The sequence below is a fragment of the Sodiomyces alkalinus genome, assembly GCF_003711515.1.
Source record: "Sodiomyces alkalinus F11 unplaced genomic scaffold SODALscaffold_2, whole genome shotgun sequence".
Classification (NCBI taxonomy): domain Eukaryota; kingdom Fungi; phylum Ascomycota; class Sordariomycetes; order Glomerellales; family Plectosphaerellaceae; genus Sodiomyces; species Sodiomyces alkalinus.
The window spans coordinates 4,224,837-4,241,507 of NW_021167080.1; the positions used below are offsets into that span (position 1 = coordinate 4,224,837).

Genomic DNA, 16,671 nt, shown 5'->3' on the forward strand with positions numbered 1-16,671 from the left:
TCTCCCATCCAACTATTTAGCCTTGCCTTTGCCTTTTTTCCACTCCCTTCCCTTCAACCCTCTTCTCACCGCAAAGTACTACCATCTGCGACCGCGACTCTTCCCTCCCAATAACTTCCAACCCGATGCGCCGACCGTCATATCTACACCTACGTGCCGCACCATCTATCAGTATCGACATCATCTGGCATAAATCCTCCACTTGCCGCATCGTCTAGGTCTATCATAGGTCTTGGAAGTTGTCGCAAAGCTAGACGCCGCCAACTTTCTTCTCCACATTGGCCCATCTCCCCATCTCCGTCGCGATAGACCGACTTAGCTTGGAAACGTCTTTTCCAAATTCACCATGAAGGTGCGCTGTCGCAAGGATACCGGTAGCCCATCATATCATTTACTCTTTCTCGAAAATACTGACAAGAATGGCATGGGCTGCTGCAGTACCTCCCGACGCAAGCCTTCGAGGCCGTGACGGGCGCTCTCAACTTCAATACGCCCGACTGCAGTGTCACGGGCGGATGCGACCTCTACACCACCAAGTCGTCCCGCGCCGATAAGAAGTTGTGGAAAGCCATCGACAAGGATCTCATGTCGCAGTATGCCGCTCTGCAAAAGCTCGGCTCAAGCCTCTCACCGCCTCAGCGCGAAGCCATGATGGCCACCTCCCCTGACATGAAGCTCTTCTCCCAATCGAGTCCGTTCGGCGCTCCGCTCACCGAAATACACAGCCGTCGCACGTTCGCCTACCTGATCGCCACCCTCAACGCGAGCCACCAACACTACGACTTCTCCCACGTCCTCCGCCCCGCCGACTTCAAGCGCGAAAGGAACCTGCGCCGCGTCATGGTCAACTTGAACTCCATTCTGCAGACGTTGCGACCGCACCCCGAGACCCAGCCGGGGGATCCCACTTCGTCCGCCGCGATGGACCCCGCCGTGTGGGGCCCTCAGTGCTGGGCCATGATCGATAAGGAGATGCGCCTGAACCGATGCGCCATCTTTTCCTACTGCCCGGACGACGACCCCTTTGACGAGGACGAGTCCGCATCCGCCATCTGGTCCACGCACTACTTCTTCTTCAACCGCCAGATGAAGCGCATCGCCTACCTCTACCTCCGCGTCGTGCCCGTCGTCTCGTCCCAGTGGCACGCCCTGCGGCCCATGCTACCGTCCCGCAGGAGTAGCTCGGGCGCCAAGCGACCCCACGGCGAAAACTGGGACGCCATGACCGCCAACAAGCGAGCCAAATACTGGCTGGGCGACCGCGACGCCGACGTCGTGCCCCCGCAGGACGACGACGAGATCCCCAACGACGGCTTCGTGTGGAACCGCGGCGCAGACGGCGACCTCGTGTCTTTCCTCGACGAAGAGTATGCCGACGACGACTTGTACTATGACGAGGACGAAGAGGATGAAGATGACGAGGATGAAGATGAAGACGAATACTACGATACCGACAGACGCAAGAGTATTGCACGGGGTATGAGCGAAGACCTGGTCGGTCATATGGAGATTTAGGCCCCGTCTTCCCTACGCTCCGTCATTCTTTCGCCGTGTCTCTCATTCTTCTCCCTTTTCCTTCTCACACTGCACTGTTCGGATTCGACGTTGGTCTGTGCCCTTTTTTCGTCTTTTTTTTTTCCTCTCCCCTTTTATTTTTCAAACATGAAAACCAGCCATCAACTGGCGAGTTTGGGACTTGAATTTTTTTCTTTCTTTTTTCTTGTTTGCGACACTTTATCTCTATGAAAGCCGAGCCGAAGCAAGCGGAAGGAAGACGCATATGGTGTTGACGATGAACAATGGGCACACAGCGTGATGATACCCCCTCTCTATTTTCTCTTCTCTCTTCTGGCCGGGTGGCGCTGGCTGGAGTGTCAGGAGGCTATGTCTTCACGAAGGTGATGCCTATCGGATTCGGTTATCGGAAACGGAACGGAACGGAACGGAACGGCAGGGAAGAGAATGCCAACGGATGAACCCCGGGTTGGGGGACAGTTTGGTACGGTACGGCGATGAAGGATACAAGGACACTAAGGATGCCAGTAGGGACGAGCATGGAGTTTTGGGCTACGCGGCTGTATTGCTTTCTTTTCTTCTTTTTTTTATTAAATATCACTTGGTCTCTCCTCTTCTAGTTTCTTCTGTTTTGTTGTTAATATGTTCCCTGGTAATGCGAGGAGAGAGACGTTCTCAGGGCAGCATGCAATATGACAGACAGACAGATGGACAAGTTGGACGCGACGAAGAGACTTCGCATGGCCTCATCTCTGGTGTAACCCTTGGGGTTTGCCTGTCTTTGTCTCTGAGTTCTCTATTCGCTTCAAATGCCAGAGTTTTCATTAGGGATCGGTTGCTGAAATAACAAGATCTCCTTTCCAGGGCAATGAGGCTTGGTGATATGCTCTGTATCGATGGCCTGCTGAGAGGAGCGCCCCTAATAAATAAGTCTTTGGACCTGAGCAAAGTGGTCTCTATGGGTATTCGCAGAGGGGTTTCAATGAGCTTTTGCCGTCCCTTTCGACTTATCGATCCGCGACCTATGCTGCGCCCATGTTGTCGCATCTCAAGGTATCCATCCCCTCCAAAAATTGAAACGACAAGAAAAAAGGAAGAAAAAAAGGGGGCACAAGAATCGTCCAAAGGTATGTGTACATTCGCTATAAGATCCATCACCAAAAAAACGCCTGCTGCCATGTCCAATGTCCCGTATGTTTTGGTATTCCCGCCCCCGCGCCAAATGCAAGCAGAATCCCGAGATTTCTGACTTGATCGTCGAAATAAAAATAAAAAGTGAAAAAAGGAAGCAGAAAGGAGAAAGGGAAGGAAGGTGAAAGGTCAAAAAAGTAAAAAAAAAAAAAAACCCCCCATGATTGATCAGTAAGAATACAAATCAAATAGAAAAGGGAAAGCTGTCCTTGCTTGGCAGAGAAGAACTCCCTTCGAGGTTTAAAGTCGCGGGTGGCTCATCGCTACCACTATAATCTCAACTCCCTTCAGCCTCACTGTTGTTCTTCACACCATTGGTCTGCTTCGGCTCCCCCTGTTCTTGCCTGGCGTCGTGGATCTCCTCTTCTTCCGACGTGGCTTCTCCCGAAGTGTTGATTGTCGATTCGGGCTCCTCGGGGATGGTGGCAAACTTCATGAGCACCTGCTTGAGGGCGGGGCGGCGGATGGGTTTGCTGAGGAACTCGTCCATGCCGCTCTCCATGCACTCGCGGACGTTGCTCTCCTCCGAGAAGGCGGTGAGCGCGACGATGGGCGCCTTGTAGCCCATTTGGCGGATCAGCTTGGTCGACTGCAGGCCGTCGAGGTTGGGCATCTGGACGTCCATGAAGATGACGTCGAAGCGCATGTTGTTGTCCATGTTGGCCTTGACCAGGTCGAACGCCTCCTGGCCGTCCTTGGCGATGGTCACGTCGTAGATGTCTTCGAGCTTGAGCATCTTGCTCACCACCTCGATGTTGGTCGCGTTGTCGTCGGCCACCAGCACGCGCAGCTTCCCCGAGTCGGATTTGTTGGCCATGGCGCGCGAGATGGCCGCCATGGAGTCTTGGGTGCTTCGCGGCGTGCTCGGCGTGGGGTTCATCGGGAAGTAGGGCTGCCGCAAGCCGACGAGCCTGGTGGCTTGGTGTCCCGCTACGCCAGCTACTTTAGTTTCGCTGGTCGCCTTGGTGGTATTGGGCGTCTGCGCAGTGCGCTGTACGATTTCCGTGGTGCCATCGACGGTGGCCACGCTGGCCGGTCTCGATTTGACGCTACTCGATGCTGTGCTAGATGTCCTGAGCAAAAGGCCATGCGTGGTTAGCGGTGGAGGATTTAAGAGAAAAAAAAAATGAAAAGAAAAAAAAGGAACTGAAAACGAACGGATGGATATACTTACATCTCGCGAACATACCGTAAGGGAATGTACACGGTAAAGACCGAGCCAACGCCAACGGTACTTCTTAGAGACACGGAGCCACCCATGAGATACGCCAGCTGGTGACAGATACTGAGACCGAGACCGGTGCCTCCAAACTTCTTACTCAAGCCCAGGTCGCCCTGGACGAAAGGTTCGAAGACGCGCTGCTGCAGATGCTCCGGAATGCCCGGCCCCGTATCCTCCACTTCGAACTCGAACATGAACGACTTGGCTCCAGGAGGCGGCGGGGTCGGCGAGCGCTCTTCCCCGGTCAAGTGCGGAGCAAACTTGGGCTCCATGGGGTTGATGGAGAGGGCCGTCCCTTTGGCCGCCGCCCCGAGGGTTGAGCCCGCCTTGGAACTAGACGAGTGGGCGGAGCTCCCGCCGGGCCTGTATCGGGACCTCGAGAGTTGTTTCGAGTCCCTGGAAAAGGACGACGGGCGGCTGTTGTCGTCGCCGCCGGAAGACGTCGTCTCGACCTCCCCGACGCACCTGATGCGAACGCTTACGGTTCCTCCTGGCGGGGTGAACTTGAGGCTGTTGCTCACGAGGTTGATGATGATCTGAAGGATTCGGTGCTGGTCGCCCCAGAGACACAGATCCTTGAGCCGGCCTGCACCATTGGGTCCCAGAGCGGGCAGCTTCTTGTCCGTGCTGACGCGCTCGACAGGAGGGTCGGATTCGATGGCCTCAGAGCTCGAGAAGTTAACAGATAACGTGATGCGGCCTTCGCGGACTTGCTTATCGAAGATGGAGAGCACCTGGGTCCTGATATCGGCGAGTCTGAATTCCCTCTCCTCCAGGGCAAGCTGCTGTCCAATTTGATTCTTCGAGAAGCTCAGAAGGTCCTCGAGGAGATGCAACAGGAGGTCACCTGCAGGGAAAGTGTTAGTTGGTGTGTGCCGAAAACTGTAAAGAAGACTGGTCCCGCGCATAGTTACTTACCCGACTTGTAGAGCGTTTTTAGGGATTGCTTGATCCTGGAAATGTCCGTCTCCTCCATGCAAACGGCGCACATGCCGAGAATGCCGTTGAGGGGTGTTTTGAGCTCATGCGAGATGTTTGCGATGAACAGCGTCTTGCTCTCGTTGGCAGCTTCGGCGGCTTTCTTGCTGATTTCCAGCTCCCTCGTCCGTTCCGCCACCTTGTCGTCGAGGGAGGTGTATTGCTTGACCAGCTCGTCGCTCATGCCGTTGAAAAACTGGGTCAGCTCGCTGAGCTCGTCAATGATGAAATGTTTGCGGTCGTCCACTTTTCCGGGAATCTTGAAGGTGCGGCGGGCGGATTCCTGGTCGTGGTCCGTGGGCGGTCTCTCCTTGGCCCTGTAGCGGAAGATTTTGGAGACGGCTGCCGCTGCCCAGCTGCCTTTCTGAGACCTCTGGGAGCGAGAAGAGATGGCGCCGGAGCCCGCAGTCGTCTCGTTCTCGTTCTCGTGTTCGTGTTCGTGTTCGTCCTCGTCATCATCAGAGGTACTGTCATAGCCAGGAGGCGCGATGGTCTTTTCCGTAGCAGCTTTGAGTCGCCGGATGGGCAGAACGCTAAGGTGGGCCAGGGGAAAGACCAAAACGATGACGAGCCCGGCGGTCCCGAACACGCAGCCCAGGATGATGTTTCGCAAGGTAACGGTCGGGGCGTCCACCTCGGATTTGGCCTGTTCGACGATGACCGTCCAATTCACCAGAGGGGTACTCGTCCTGGCGAAGCCGACAGCCACGGAGACGCCTTGCTCATTATGGGTGGCGATCATGGAGCTGGCGTTATTAACGGTGTCATACCGGTCGGCGAACGAGTTGAGGACGGCGGGGAAATCTCTGGCGGGAAAAGGGACATTGTAACCACTGGAATCGGGGGCGTCGCTGTCGGGATTAGAGCTGCGTTTGGAGTGTCTGTCGGCTTGGCCCTCGAGAGGACCAGGGGGCAGAATGAAACGGACGGGGTTTTCGCCGAAGACGTGCCTGTCGGGGATGTAGGTGTGATTGCTGGGAGGGTTGGCAGGATCGAAGCGGTTAGTGGGACCCGTAGGACCGACGAGCAACACGACGCCGGTCTCGCCTAGGCCTTCTCGCGACTCCTGCACGGCAAACAGGGACTCGGCGGAAAACACCATGGTGATGTAGCCGAGGATCCATTCGTTGCTGAACTGGTCCCGGATGGGGACGGTGACGGACATGAGCGCGTAGGTCTGGTTCACGACGAGGGGGCCCAGCAGGAGACCGCCGTTGGCCGAGACGCTAACACCTGGGAAGGCCTCGGCAGCGTAGGCCGGCTCGAGAGGCCGGCGCCGACTGGGTCGGCCCAAGTCTATATACGTGATGTTGGGATAGAGCTGCGGGGGGTAGCCTTCGGGCGAGTGGCTCAGGTAGGCAGGTTGGCCATCGGGGCGCGTGTGGGGGAGTCTGATGGGTTGGACATGGCTACCGGTGACGTTGACGAGGCCATTGGGGTCGCCGGTGACATTCCTCGAGTAGATCCTGCCTTGCAAGACACCAGTGAGGAAACCGACGCTGATGGCGCTGGAGAGGTCTAGCCTAGCGGCCTCCCAGTCGGCTTCGGCGGCATTGCCGGTGTAGAGACCGTAGAGGGAGCGCTGGATGAGGAGGCGGGAGGAGATGGTGAGGCAGCTGGACTGGGCGAGTTCGAGTTCGGCGGAGATCTTGGAGGCCTTGAGGGAGGCGGTCAATGCGAGTTGGGAGCCTTCGATGTTGTTGACGAAGCGGTTGACGAAGACCCAAACGGGGACAGACAGGATCATCAAGCCGAGGAGAACGGCGAGGACGACGACAATGGCAAGCTGTTCTCGGATGGCGACCCTGATTGCCATAGTCCCTGATTTACCCTGGGGTGGAACGCGAAGTCGACGCAGCGGTTCGGTTTCCAAATCATGGTACGCGCAACTGAGCCGTCCCCTTCCTTTTCCCTTTCTTTTTCTTCTTTCCTTCTTTTTTCTTTCTTTCGCCCCTCCGTTTTCCGCCCCCGTCTCCCCTAGACGGAATAAGTGAACAATCGGTACGGTTGCTCCCAGGAAGGCCGGAGTGACTACCGGGTGATAGACAAAACCTCACCCAGAGCCAATCAATTGGGAGGTGAGTTGACTCTTATCCAAGGTGTTCACGGACAAAAAGTAGCGAGTAGTCCGTAAAGTAAAAAGAAACCCGGTCTGCCAGTGGGAGGATGTACGTTGTAGGTTGTAAGCTATCGGGCGTGCGGAGTACGTGTACCAGAGAGTCGAAGATCGGCGGAGGAGAAGGGAGGACGAGACAAGGATGAGGATAAGGAGGAGGAGGAGGAGGAGGAGGAGGAGGAAGAGGAAGAGGAAGAGGAAATGGTGCTGCGGGTTGAATTGCTAAGGTACCTTACCTTACGGAGTTCCAGTACCCAAGGTACAGTACATAATCATTACTCCGTACCTTCTTACCCTACTGCGAAGAGCAGAAGCGAAAAAGAAGAAAAAGAAGAAAAAAAAGAAAGAAGAAAGAAGAAAGAAAGAAAAATTGGTACGAGGGCGCGTACTCAGTAAGGTACAGGTATACCCGGAATGTTGGGGAGAATCCGGTGAAGGAGTTCGTGCTTGGATGTAGGAGGTACTTCGTACGCATTACGGATGCCTAGGATCGAGGAGGTACTGCATACAACAGTATCCAAAGGTACATACATTAGGTACCTTAGGTGGATGACTGGACCGCTCAAAGGGACAAGGGGTCGAAGAATCTGGACCCGTCTGCGTCGTTTCGGGGAGGGGGGAAATGATCCCTGACTCGATGTCTTAATCTTTAATTTAACGATTAGTATAGTCGACTACGATCTCGGAGTCGTCCTAATACGGAATAGGTCCGGATAGCCACGACCTGACCCACAGGGAGGGAAAGGAAAGTTAGTAAGGAATGCGCGATACGAAGTACGGAGGGAAGAAGTACGCTTCATTCTGGAACGATCAGTAGAAGCGCAAACTAATTACTTCTTCCTTTTAATTCGTAAATAACGAGAAGACGATTTTTGAGTTGCTGTTTTAAACGAACTGGGGAAAATGGGGTTACGCGCCTCGTCGAATCCTTCGGGATTTTTTTTTAATGGTCCCGCGAGTAAGAAGGGTAATGACCCACTTACCTTACTTGGTTCGCTGACTAATCTCCCAGTACAGTATCCGTACAACATAATGCGCTGGCACGGACACTTCGCGCACCTCTAAGTACCTAAGGTACCTTATATTCCGCTCAACTCCCACTCTATAAAGTACCTAGGTAGAAAACTACAAGAGTTTTTAAGGACAAAAAGACAGTAAAATGGAAGACGTGATGAATGGTGAAATAGGGGAAGTGCAAGATAAGCGAAAGAAGGGATAGAGCACTATGCCACTTCCAGCAGCTCGACTAAAGGTCTAGGCCATTCCACAGAATATGTACCTACGAAGTATCTATGTATTAGGCTGAGCTTGCTCGGTGAAAAAGAAGTCTGTGCGTTTCACCTGGGCCGTTATATATTAGTCAGGACATGATTGTTGGTTGGTCCATCTTCCGTCACTCCAAGCTCGTGATACCTCGATCACCGTAGCAAGAAATCGACACGAGTCAAGGGCACTAAGAACATAATTGCTAGAAATCCATTGACAAACGTTATTGCTTTCCATATTATTTGTCTGCTCCCAGCACGTGCGTATTCCCCAAATCAGTCCATCACTTAGGACATGAAAGCACCGCCCCATCATTGCCCATTGCCCTCATCAACGTCGTCATCATCATAAAGGAATGGAATACAAGGAAGAGAATGAGACATGTAGGAAAAAATAAAGACAAATAGGAAAAGTCCTGGGGCGCCCAAAAGGCCCGTCATGTTCGAGTAAACATCAGTGGCACCAGCGCCGACTGACTCGACATGGCCCTCTCATCCGTCAAGACGCTGACGAAGCTCCTGCCAAACATCCCCTCCCGAAGCCTCAAGCCCAGAGCACAGCTGTCAGGTCCCAGCATCGCCGCCGGCTTCAGAGGAGGAGGCATCTGCTTCTTGGCAAACTGCTGTGAGAGCTTCAGCAGCACCGCCTCCTTGGCCCTGCGCAACGCGCTCGTCCTCGCCGCCGCGTCTTCCGCCAAGACGCGCTGCGCCTCTTCCTGCTCGATGTTGCGCTGCACCGACGACAGGAAGCCGTCCGCCCCGGACCCTTCGGCCCCGCCACCTTGCCCGTTCGGGTTGTACACCGTCGGCTGGAGGAGGACCGGCGGCGGGCTGCCGTCCATGATGGGCGCCGTAATATCCGACACGGGCGGCGGGGGCGTTGTAGGCCGAGCCGTCACTGCTTCGTGTCCCGACTGCCGGCCTCGCGAGCCGGACCTGGTCGGCGGCTGTGTTTGCAGCTGCGGGTGTTTCGGGGGGAGGTGGCCCTGGCTGTGGCTGTGGCTGTGACTGTGACTGTGACTGTGGCTGTGACCAGAGGAACTATCTCTCTCCCCAGCCTCCCCCTTCTTCCCATCCCAATCTTGCTCTTCTGGGGTTCGCTTTCTTCTCCGCTTCTTCTTCTTCTTGAGCTTCGCAGTAAACGCCTTGCCAGCCTCCCGTGCCGCTGCGATGTCGCTGGCGAGGTCGTCTTCGAGCCCGTAGGTCCCATGACCGTCGGGAAGGACGTCTCCATCTCCCACTTCCATTCCAGCCAGCTCAAAGTCGACGAGCTGCGGCAACCCACCAAACTCAAAGCTCTCGTCGAGCAGCTCGCGTGAAGCGGCAGCCGCCGCAGCGCTGGGCGTCGACGGCAGGTCATCGTGCGACGGCACCGTGTGGAGGAGGTGACTGCTGCTGCTGCTGTTGCTGGCGTCGGACCTGCTCCGCGACAGCGACAGCGCGTACTTGGACCACAGCTCCCTGCCGGAAGACGACGTGTCCTTCTTCAGGGGCGCCAGCGCGTCGTCCCAGGCCCCGCCGTCCGTGAGTACCACGTCCTCGAAATCGAACTCCCGCACCGTCGGCCGGTGGACGTCCACGAGCGCCGACAGCTGCGGGCTGTTCATGACGGCGTTGCGGACGGTCATGCGCCGCAGACGCGGGAAGACGAGGGGCCGGCGGCTCGGTGCGGGTGGGAGTGGCGACATGGGGCTGGTGACCTCGTTGAACAGCTTGCGACTCGTCGGGGACGGGGCGAAGAGCGGGTCGTCCGCCAGCGCGAGCGGGCAGGGTCCGCGGAGCCCGAGCCAGGTGAAGGACAGCTTCTCCAGGGACGGGGCCAGACCGCGCAGGTAGTGGTCGATGACCCGGAGGTGGTCCCGACCGGGGGAGGCGGGGTCCGAGAAGTCCCAGCTCTCCACGGCCAGCGAGAGGCGGCGGATCTGGCGCCAGCGGCGCGGCGAGGAAGGGAGGGCGCCGAAGGAACCGGCGGGGGAGTGACGGAGATAGTGGAGGGCGGAAGGGTGGACGTGTTCGAGGGAAAGATGGTCGAGACGGGTGAGCGGCGCCCTCTCGATGGCGATGCGCAGGCTAATGAGAGCGTAGTCGACGGCGTTCCGGCGATAGCGTTCGCGAGGATCCTGTCCCGGGGTGCGAATGGTGAGGTGCCGGAGGTTGGGGAGGTGACGAAGGGCATTGATAAAGGAGGGCACGTTGGTGGCGGCGTGGAAGAGGGGCGGGTATTGCTGGGTGAGGATCTCGCCGAGCTCGGTGTTGGCGTACTTCGGACGGACGAGGACCGAGGCCATGGACGTGTACGGGGTGTAAAGGAAGCAGATCTCGGCGCCTGTGAGCGGGTGGATCAAGGGCGGGAGGAAGGTGGCGGGAGAGTGCGGGAAAGAGAAGGCCAGGTGCTCGATATGATGGCCTACCCGGGCCAGGGCCTGGACCCGAGAGCCCTTGGTGAAGGTGTTGGCCGTAAAGGTCAGGTGAATCCGCTTGAATAGACGCTTCGTCGTGATATTGCAGCAGGCGGACGAGGCTAACCGCAGGGAGGCCAAGTCCTCCCGGGGCAGCAGGTCAAGAATGCGGCCTCGGACCGGCTCGTTCCCCTTTTTCCACAGGCAATAAAATGGTGTCATTGCGGTTTGGGTCTCGTGATGTGGGTGGTGTCTGAAGTGTTCGTGGGCGTCCATGGTGGCGGCTGTCTCATATCGTGATGAAACGACAGGACCTGGCGATTTGGCTGTCGAGCCTGGACCGATCAGGAGGCAGTCGGTTCCAGGACAGGGGCCAACAGCTGTACACCTCAAAGGTCGGACTCCAGGTGTGGTTTATTGGGGTCACAGTTGATCCCGTTTGGAGAGGTTGGTGAGTGATGGGTTGGATGAGATTGTGTAGTGTATCTTTGGAGCTGACGAGGCTGAGCCAGTGAGATGAGGCTATTCGCGACGCCGGTTGAGCCACGAGATGATCAATGTCAAGCATATGCAAGCGTAGGGTGAGGTAAGGTAAGTCGGGTTCCGGAACAATGATGCGCAAGTCGAGTCGGGTTTGCTGCTGCTGCTGCTGGTACTGCATGCAAGAGAAGCAAGTCAAGAAGAAAACAAAGAAGAAAAGGAAGCAGTCCAAGGCAGGTACCGATGCGTAAGTACGCACGTATAGGATGTACGGATTCCTGAAAGAGCGCTACTCAGTAGAAAGCAGAACGGTCATGAACGGGAGACCCGACCGACCCGGGCCAGAGACCACAGGTGGCCTGTTATATGCATCCACGTCGGCCCTCGTTCACCATGTGCAGAGCAAAGGGGATCACTACTAGCCACGACGCCAATGCCAACGCCAACGTGGACACCAGGGATTCCCAGCCCCGCCACGGTCGTGTTGTCCTGCGTGTTTTTTTTTTCTTCTTCTTCTTTTTCTTTCCTTTTTCCATCCTTCATCCACTGGTCCCCGTTTGCGAAAACCCCGAGTTCTTCTCTCTCGTTGCTGTCTCCGCAGTGATGCTCCTGGCAAAAACGACTGGCCATGACTCACCAGATTCCGCATATGCAGTAGCGTTGTAATATCATTGGAAGTTGGGAGTTGCAGTAGCGCAAGTCTGTCTGACATTGCATTCTGGGTACTACGCTTCGGCTCCGTTACCTCCCCTCGGCGCGCACCGCGACACCGACGTGCCGGCCGTCTTGACTGGTCCGCAGCGTCGAAGTCTGCATGACGTCTCACGAGGCGGTGGCTCTCGTCCACTGACATCCGACGGGGAGTGGAGCCGGGCGGCCGACCTTGCATTGCAGCATTGGAGCTGTGGTCGTGGAAGAGTCGTGGAAGAGTCGTGGTTGTTGTGGTGGCTGTGGTGGTTTTGAGATTCTGCCCCGCAATGCCCCGCACTGCCGCTGTCGATAACGCGTGTTGAGGATTTGGGGAAAACGGTGAGACACGCGCTCAGGAGACTCCTATTGGACGAAAGCTTGCCGGTATTCGGTTTGGCAATTGTGATTGGGTAGAGACTTGACGCGGGAAGTCGGACGCGTTGAAAGACCTTGAGAGACGCGATGTCAAACCGGTGTACGTACCTAGCGACTCGCGACGTTACTTGGTACTTTGTACACACGCGATATCCTGCGAGGACATCGCGTGTCTGATCGAGACTCGGTTCTCTGTATGCAGCCCCATGCACGGCAAGATACAACTGCATTGTTGACAAACCCGGTCCATGCGCGACCCTACTAACAACTCCCGACTGACAATAGGTCGTCCCTGATCTATCCACAGGGGAGAACACCCAACGCGACGGCGACACTAATCTTCTGCGTTGTTCGTCGTTAGACTCGGGTCTCGTGGAGGGGACGATTTGCGTGATGCCGGTGGAACGACTAATACCAACCCCTTCGTCTCTGCTCATAGTCCCTGAAGCACAGATGACAATCGCCCTCACACAATCCTCCACCACCTCTCCTTCCACCCGATGAAACAACACGTCTGGTATTCCAACTTTGCTTGCCCCTTAGTCTGATCCACCGGCAGCTGGTGGTTGACAGACTTGACAGTCTATGGTCTACTCTCCCGTTCGTGGGTGGATTGGCATAGAAGTCCTTGAGGACTACCACAACCACAGGCCGGTGTGGCCAGAGACGGTAGACCTCACCATTGGCTGCAATGCAAGCTCGTTGAGTCACAAAACAACAAAACACCGACGTGTCGTGTCCCCAACATGAATCGACAAAAAGTTGCCAAGAGAATGTTGCGGCTAGACAACTGTCAATAATAGTCTCTGTAGTTGTAGATACCGGGTGTCCTTCGTGGTTTCGGGCGTCTCGACCCTCCAAGACCTCTGACCACCTTCTCGTCATCCCATCCATGTAAACGGGAAGCGCAACCCCAAGTCGATTCTCTGATATTACAAGTTACAGGCACTCCAGTAGGGAAAGAAGAAGACCCACGACTCCTAATTTAATAGGAGGGCAGTGCCATGTGGTTGCAGCACTGTTGCCCCCCCCCTTTTGCAATGCCATGCCACGCAAGATCGGCCACTAGTCCTCCAGACCCCAATCTCAAGCAACATACAGAGGTAATACCTACCTCTCGACCGGCCCGTTCTAATTCTTATACTCCGTAGTTCGTATTTGGCATCACTGACTTCTCATGCCACTCTGTTCAGTGGTCGAAGAGTAAAAGAACTTTGTACATCTGCCCCCTCGTATTCGTATGTGAAGTTCCACGCTAAAATTTGTTGCGTATACTCCGCATGTGGTTTGCTACCCAATACAGGTGAGCCCATCTATCGCCTTGACGATTAAACCCTACTTCGTCTTCGGCTTCCTCCTGTTGTTCCGGGATTTGCGGTTGTTATTGCCCGACTGCTGCTGCGAAGACCCGGCACGCTTATCGTTCTTCGACGATGATCCCTGTTTCCCCTTGCCCGAAGTCTTTGGTTGCGCCGCGACCTGGTTTGGTCCGGGAGCCCTGGGCATGGGCCTGGGCGGCAGCGGATGAGCGAACGCGCTGTAACCCCCGGGCGGCCCGGGAGGAGGTGGACCGGGAGGCAGTGGAGGCTGAGCATAGGAAGCGGGGGGCGGGGGTGGTGGCGGTCTTGCCCCGTTCACGGGCGTGAACCGGATATTGCTGGACACTCGCATTTTCGCAGGTGGCTCCCTAGTCCTTACTTTCTCTCCGATGAACTCGCCCTCCTCGGATCCATCGCTATCTGGGTAGAATATATGGGTCCTCTTCGCACTGGCGCCTTTGATCCTGAGTTCAGAACCCGGCTCGGCAAAAGTCGCAGAAGTGGCGGAGGCCTCCTCGGCCGAGCGCGGATCCACGTATAAGTCGCGGTTCTGCATCGACCAAGTCAAGCTAACGGGCCTGTATCCCCGTAGACCACAGTCCGAAGAAAAGTGCCCTTCGGCACCGCAGTACCCACAGAATGCCGGGATGTCGCGCACCGTTTTGACATCTTGACTCCGGGGATGGTAAGAGCGCCAGATCTCGTCGCACACGTCTTCGTGATGTGCCGCGGCACAGAAGGCGCATTCCAAGCCTTCGTCGTCTGTCATGGCCAGCTTCTCCTCGCAGATCGACTCTCGGTGGCCCAACTGTCGACACTTGGCGCATCGCGAGCGCTGTGGGCAACTCCAAGAGAAATGGTCTCCTCGACAATGGCGGCATAGAGTATTCTGGCAGTTCAAAGCCGAGTGTCCGAGCGCCGCACAAACAATGCAGATATCGAAGAGGCCAGAGGCCCCTGGGAAATACCTTTGCTGTTGGCGTAGCGCCTCCTCTTCGTCCACAACCGTCCGCCAAGACTCTGCCGGAACTTCAGCGGCAGCGATCTGCATATCATGAGCATCGTCGGTCTCTGGGCCTTCTGAAGCATCAGCGACTTCCGATTCTTCCCCAGAATCATGACCCGCACCGGGCTCGGAGCCTGGGTCGGGTTCGAGCAGAGACGCCCACTCACTCGCAGTTGGCGCATGCGCTTCGTGTTCTGAAGAGGACGGCTGGGGCTCGGGCTCCGCCTCTGGCTGCAACTCAAGCTCTGGCTCTGACTGCGGCTCAAGATCAGGATCTGGTTGCGGCTCAAGCGCAGGCTGAAGGTCCGGCTCAGGCTCAGGCTCAGAGTCAGGCTCGGCCAACGTCGGGGGACGAGAGGGAGTCGGCACCCCTGTAGAAGTGTCACCATTTACTGTGGGGTCCGGTGAATCGAAGTCAGGCTGCTCAGTATCCGCCGTCGTCTTGTCCGTAGGATCCAGCGGGGCGGCAGAACTCCCTTCTTGGGCCTCTGTACATTGCCGCAGAATCGTGGTGACGGTACCGAGTTTCCGCAGTTTATTGAATCCCTTCTTCACAAGGGCCCGCCATTTATGTTGTTGTTTGGCGTCCTTGGCCTCGGGAGATGTTGCATGCTTCAAGTGGATGCCCATGAGCACATTGACAATGACGTCGGTGAGTTTTTGCTTCTTTTTGGGATTCTCCTCGACCAGAGCTTCGCACCATGCGCGAAACCAGTTCTCCACACATTTGCTATCCGACGGCATCAAGGGAACCATTGTGTCGACAGGTAGCGTCCAATGCACACCGTAAGCCTTGGTCTTGCGCGACCTGCCGAGTGACAGAGAGCCGTTGGTGACACTCGCGGCAGGAGCCTTATCGCCGCTGCTTCCACTAGGTACAGTCATAGCGCCCGCGGCCGTTGGTGGCGAGAGGTTTTCCACCTGCCTCGAGCCCGCCTCCGAGCCAGGCTGATCTGCCTCTGTCACCGACGGCGGCGGACACTTTGCGTTTTCCCCGCCCATCTCCTGCAACACAACGGCATCGTCGTTAGGCTCCGAGAGGTGACCGGCGGTTTGGCCCACACCTCCAGACGCTTCTTCTAAAGAATCTCGTGTCTTGGTACCATAATCCGTATTCGGCTGTCCTCTGCCATTTTGCTCATCAAGCGTGCTGTGCGGTGAATTGGGCGAGCCCGTCTTCTGCCTCTTAGACCCTGGTTCGTTTGCAATCCCTGTGGAAGAAGTCGACTCGCATTTGCTATCCTGTACGCCGTCGCGGAAGCGCTTCCGGGAAGACGCCGGGCCAACAGCCATGTCAGAGCGGTTGGCGGGCTCTGTTTCTGTTGTGGCCCCCATGGGACCAACGAGAGACAAGAACGAAGCTTGTCAAGGCGATGTTGCGCGAAGTGAGATGACAGGAGCAGCAGAGTACCTCGGGCAACTTGAAGCCGGGAGATGAAAGCCTAGATTCAGTGTAAGGAGCCCAGGCTCATGTCATGTCAGGCGCACTTCTCACTGAACTAGCCAAGACTTTGCCCAAATCTGCTGGCTACCATTTGCAAAGAAAAGGAAACAAGAAAAGGAAAATAGAAAAGAAGAAGAAGAAAAGGAGTCCACTGATGATTTCTTAAATCTGGAATGAACGAGAAAAGCGTGTGCGCCCGTTGCCCGGAAAGGAGTAGGTAGATCAGGACAGGGTCTCAACATTCGTAGGACCCGTGTAGCGGATTGCCTTCGAGGAGGAAGGTGCAAGTCGCGTGAATAAGATAAATGCGTCTCTGTCCGTTAGACGAAGAGTTGGCGGTGTTATCAGACACTCTTGCTTCTTGTCGGCCCTTTGGGATCAGGTGGGCAAAGTCAATACAGGGAGGTAAAGAGTTTATGGCAGTCTGAAATAAAATAAAAGGAAAAAAGTTGTAGTCAATATTACTTAAGGGACCGTCTACCTTAGAGAGGCACTATATCTGGCTGGAGAGGCACCTAAAATTGGGGTAAGTCCGCCGGACCCATATTTCGATATCGAGGTACAGGAAAAGATACAAATCAGTACTAGAAAACCAACCTAGTCAAAGTACCTAAGCACTATACTTAAGGACGTTAATCCGATTATATAATACAAGGTATGTGAATTTCAAG

The 16,671-nt window shown here is 55.9% G+C and overlaps 4 protein-coding genes across 4 annotated transcripts; 1 reads left to right on the forward strand and 3 right to left on the reverse strand.

The window, feature by feature from the left end:
* Nucleotides 1–346: 346 nt before the first annotated feature.
* Nucleotides 347–1,515, forward strand: SODALDRAFT_338590 (repressor of RNA polymerase III transcription MAF1; the record flags this gene model as incomplete). Its single annotated transcript, XM_028612789.1, has 2 exons — nucleotides 347–352; nucleotides 439–1,515. The coding sequence occupies 2 exons, from the start codon at nucleotides 347–349 to the stop codon at nucleotides 1,513–1,515; spliced, it is 1,083 nt and encodes a 360-aa protein (XP_028468919.1).
* Nucleotides 1,516–2,983: 1,468 nt separating this feature from the next.
* On the reverse strand, nucleotides 2,984–6,722 carry SODALDRAFT_272666 (osmosensing histidine protein kinase SLN1; the record flags this gene model as incomplete). The annotated part of the gene is made up of 3 exons (XM_028607847.1): nucleotides 2,984–3,779; nucleotides 3,881–4,775; nucleotides 4,847–6,722. 3 exons carry the CDS (start codon nucleotides 6,720–6,722, stop codon nucleotides 2,984–2,986), a joined length of 3,567 nt encoding a protein of 1,188 aa, XP_028468920.1.
* A 2,002-nt stretch (nucleotides 6,723–8,724) lies between these two features.
* SODALDRAFT_272440 (hypothetical protein) lies at nucleotides 8,725–10,908 on the reverse strand (the record flags this gene model as incomplete). The annotated part of the gene is made up of 1 exon (XM_028607835.1): nucleotides 8,725–10,908. The coding sequence occupies one exon, from the start codon at nucleotides 10,906–10,908 to the stop codon at nucleotides 8,725–8,727; it is 2,184 nt and encodes a 727-aa protein (XP_028468921.1).
* Nucleotides 10,909–13,345: 2,437 nt separating this feature from the next.
* SODALDRAFT_112257 (hypothetical protein) lies at nucleotides 13,346–15,830 on the reverse strand. Its single transcript, XM_028606557.1, has 3 exons — nucleotides 15,789–15,830; nucleotides 14,724–15,732; nucleotides 13,346–14,627 (listed from the first exon to the last, which is right to left on the reverse strand). The coding sequence occupies exons 2-3, from the start codon at nucleotides 15,556–15,558 to the stop codon at nucleotides 13,567–13,569; spliced, it is 1,896 nt and encodes a 631-aa protein (XP_028468922.1). The 5' UTR covers nucleotides 15,559–15,732; nucleotides 15,789–15,830; the 3' UTR covers nucleotides 13,346–13,566.
* Nucleotides 15,831–16,671: the final 841 nt, after the last annotated feature.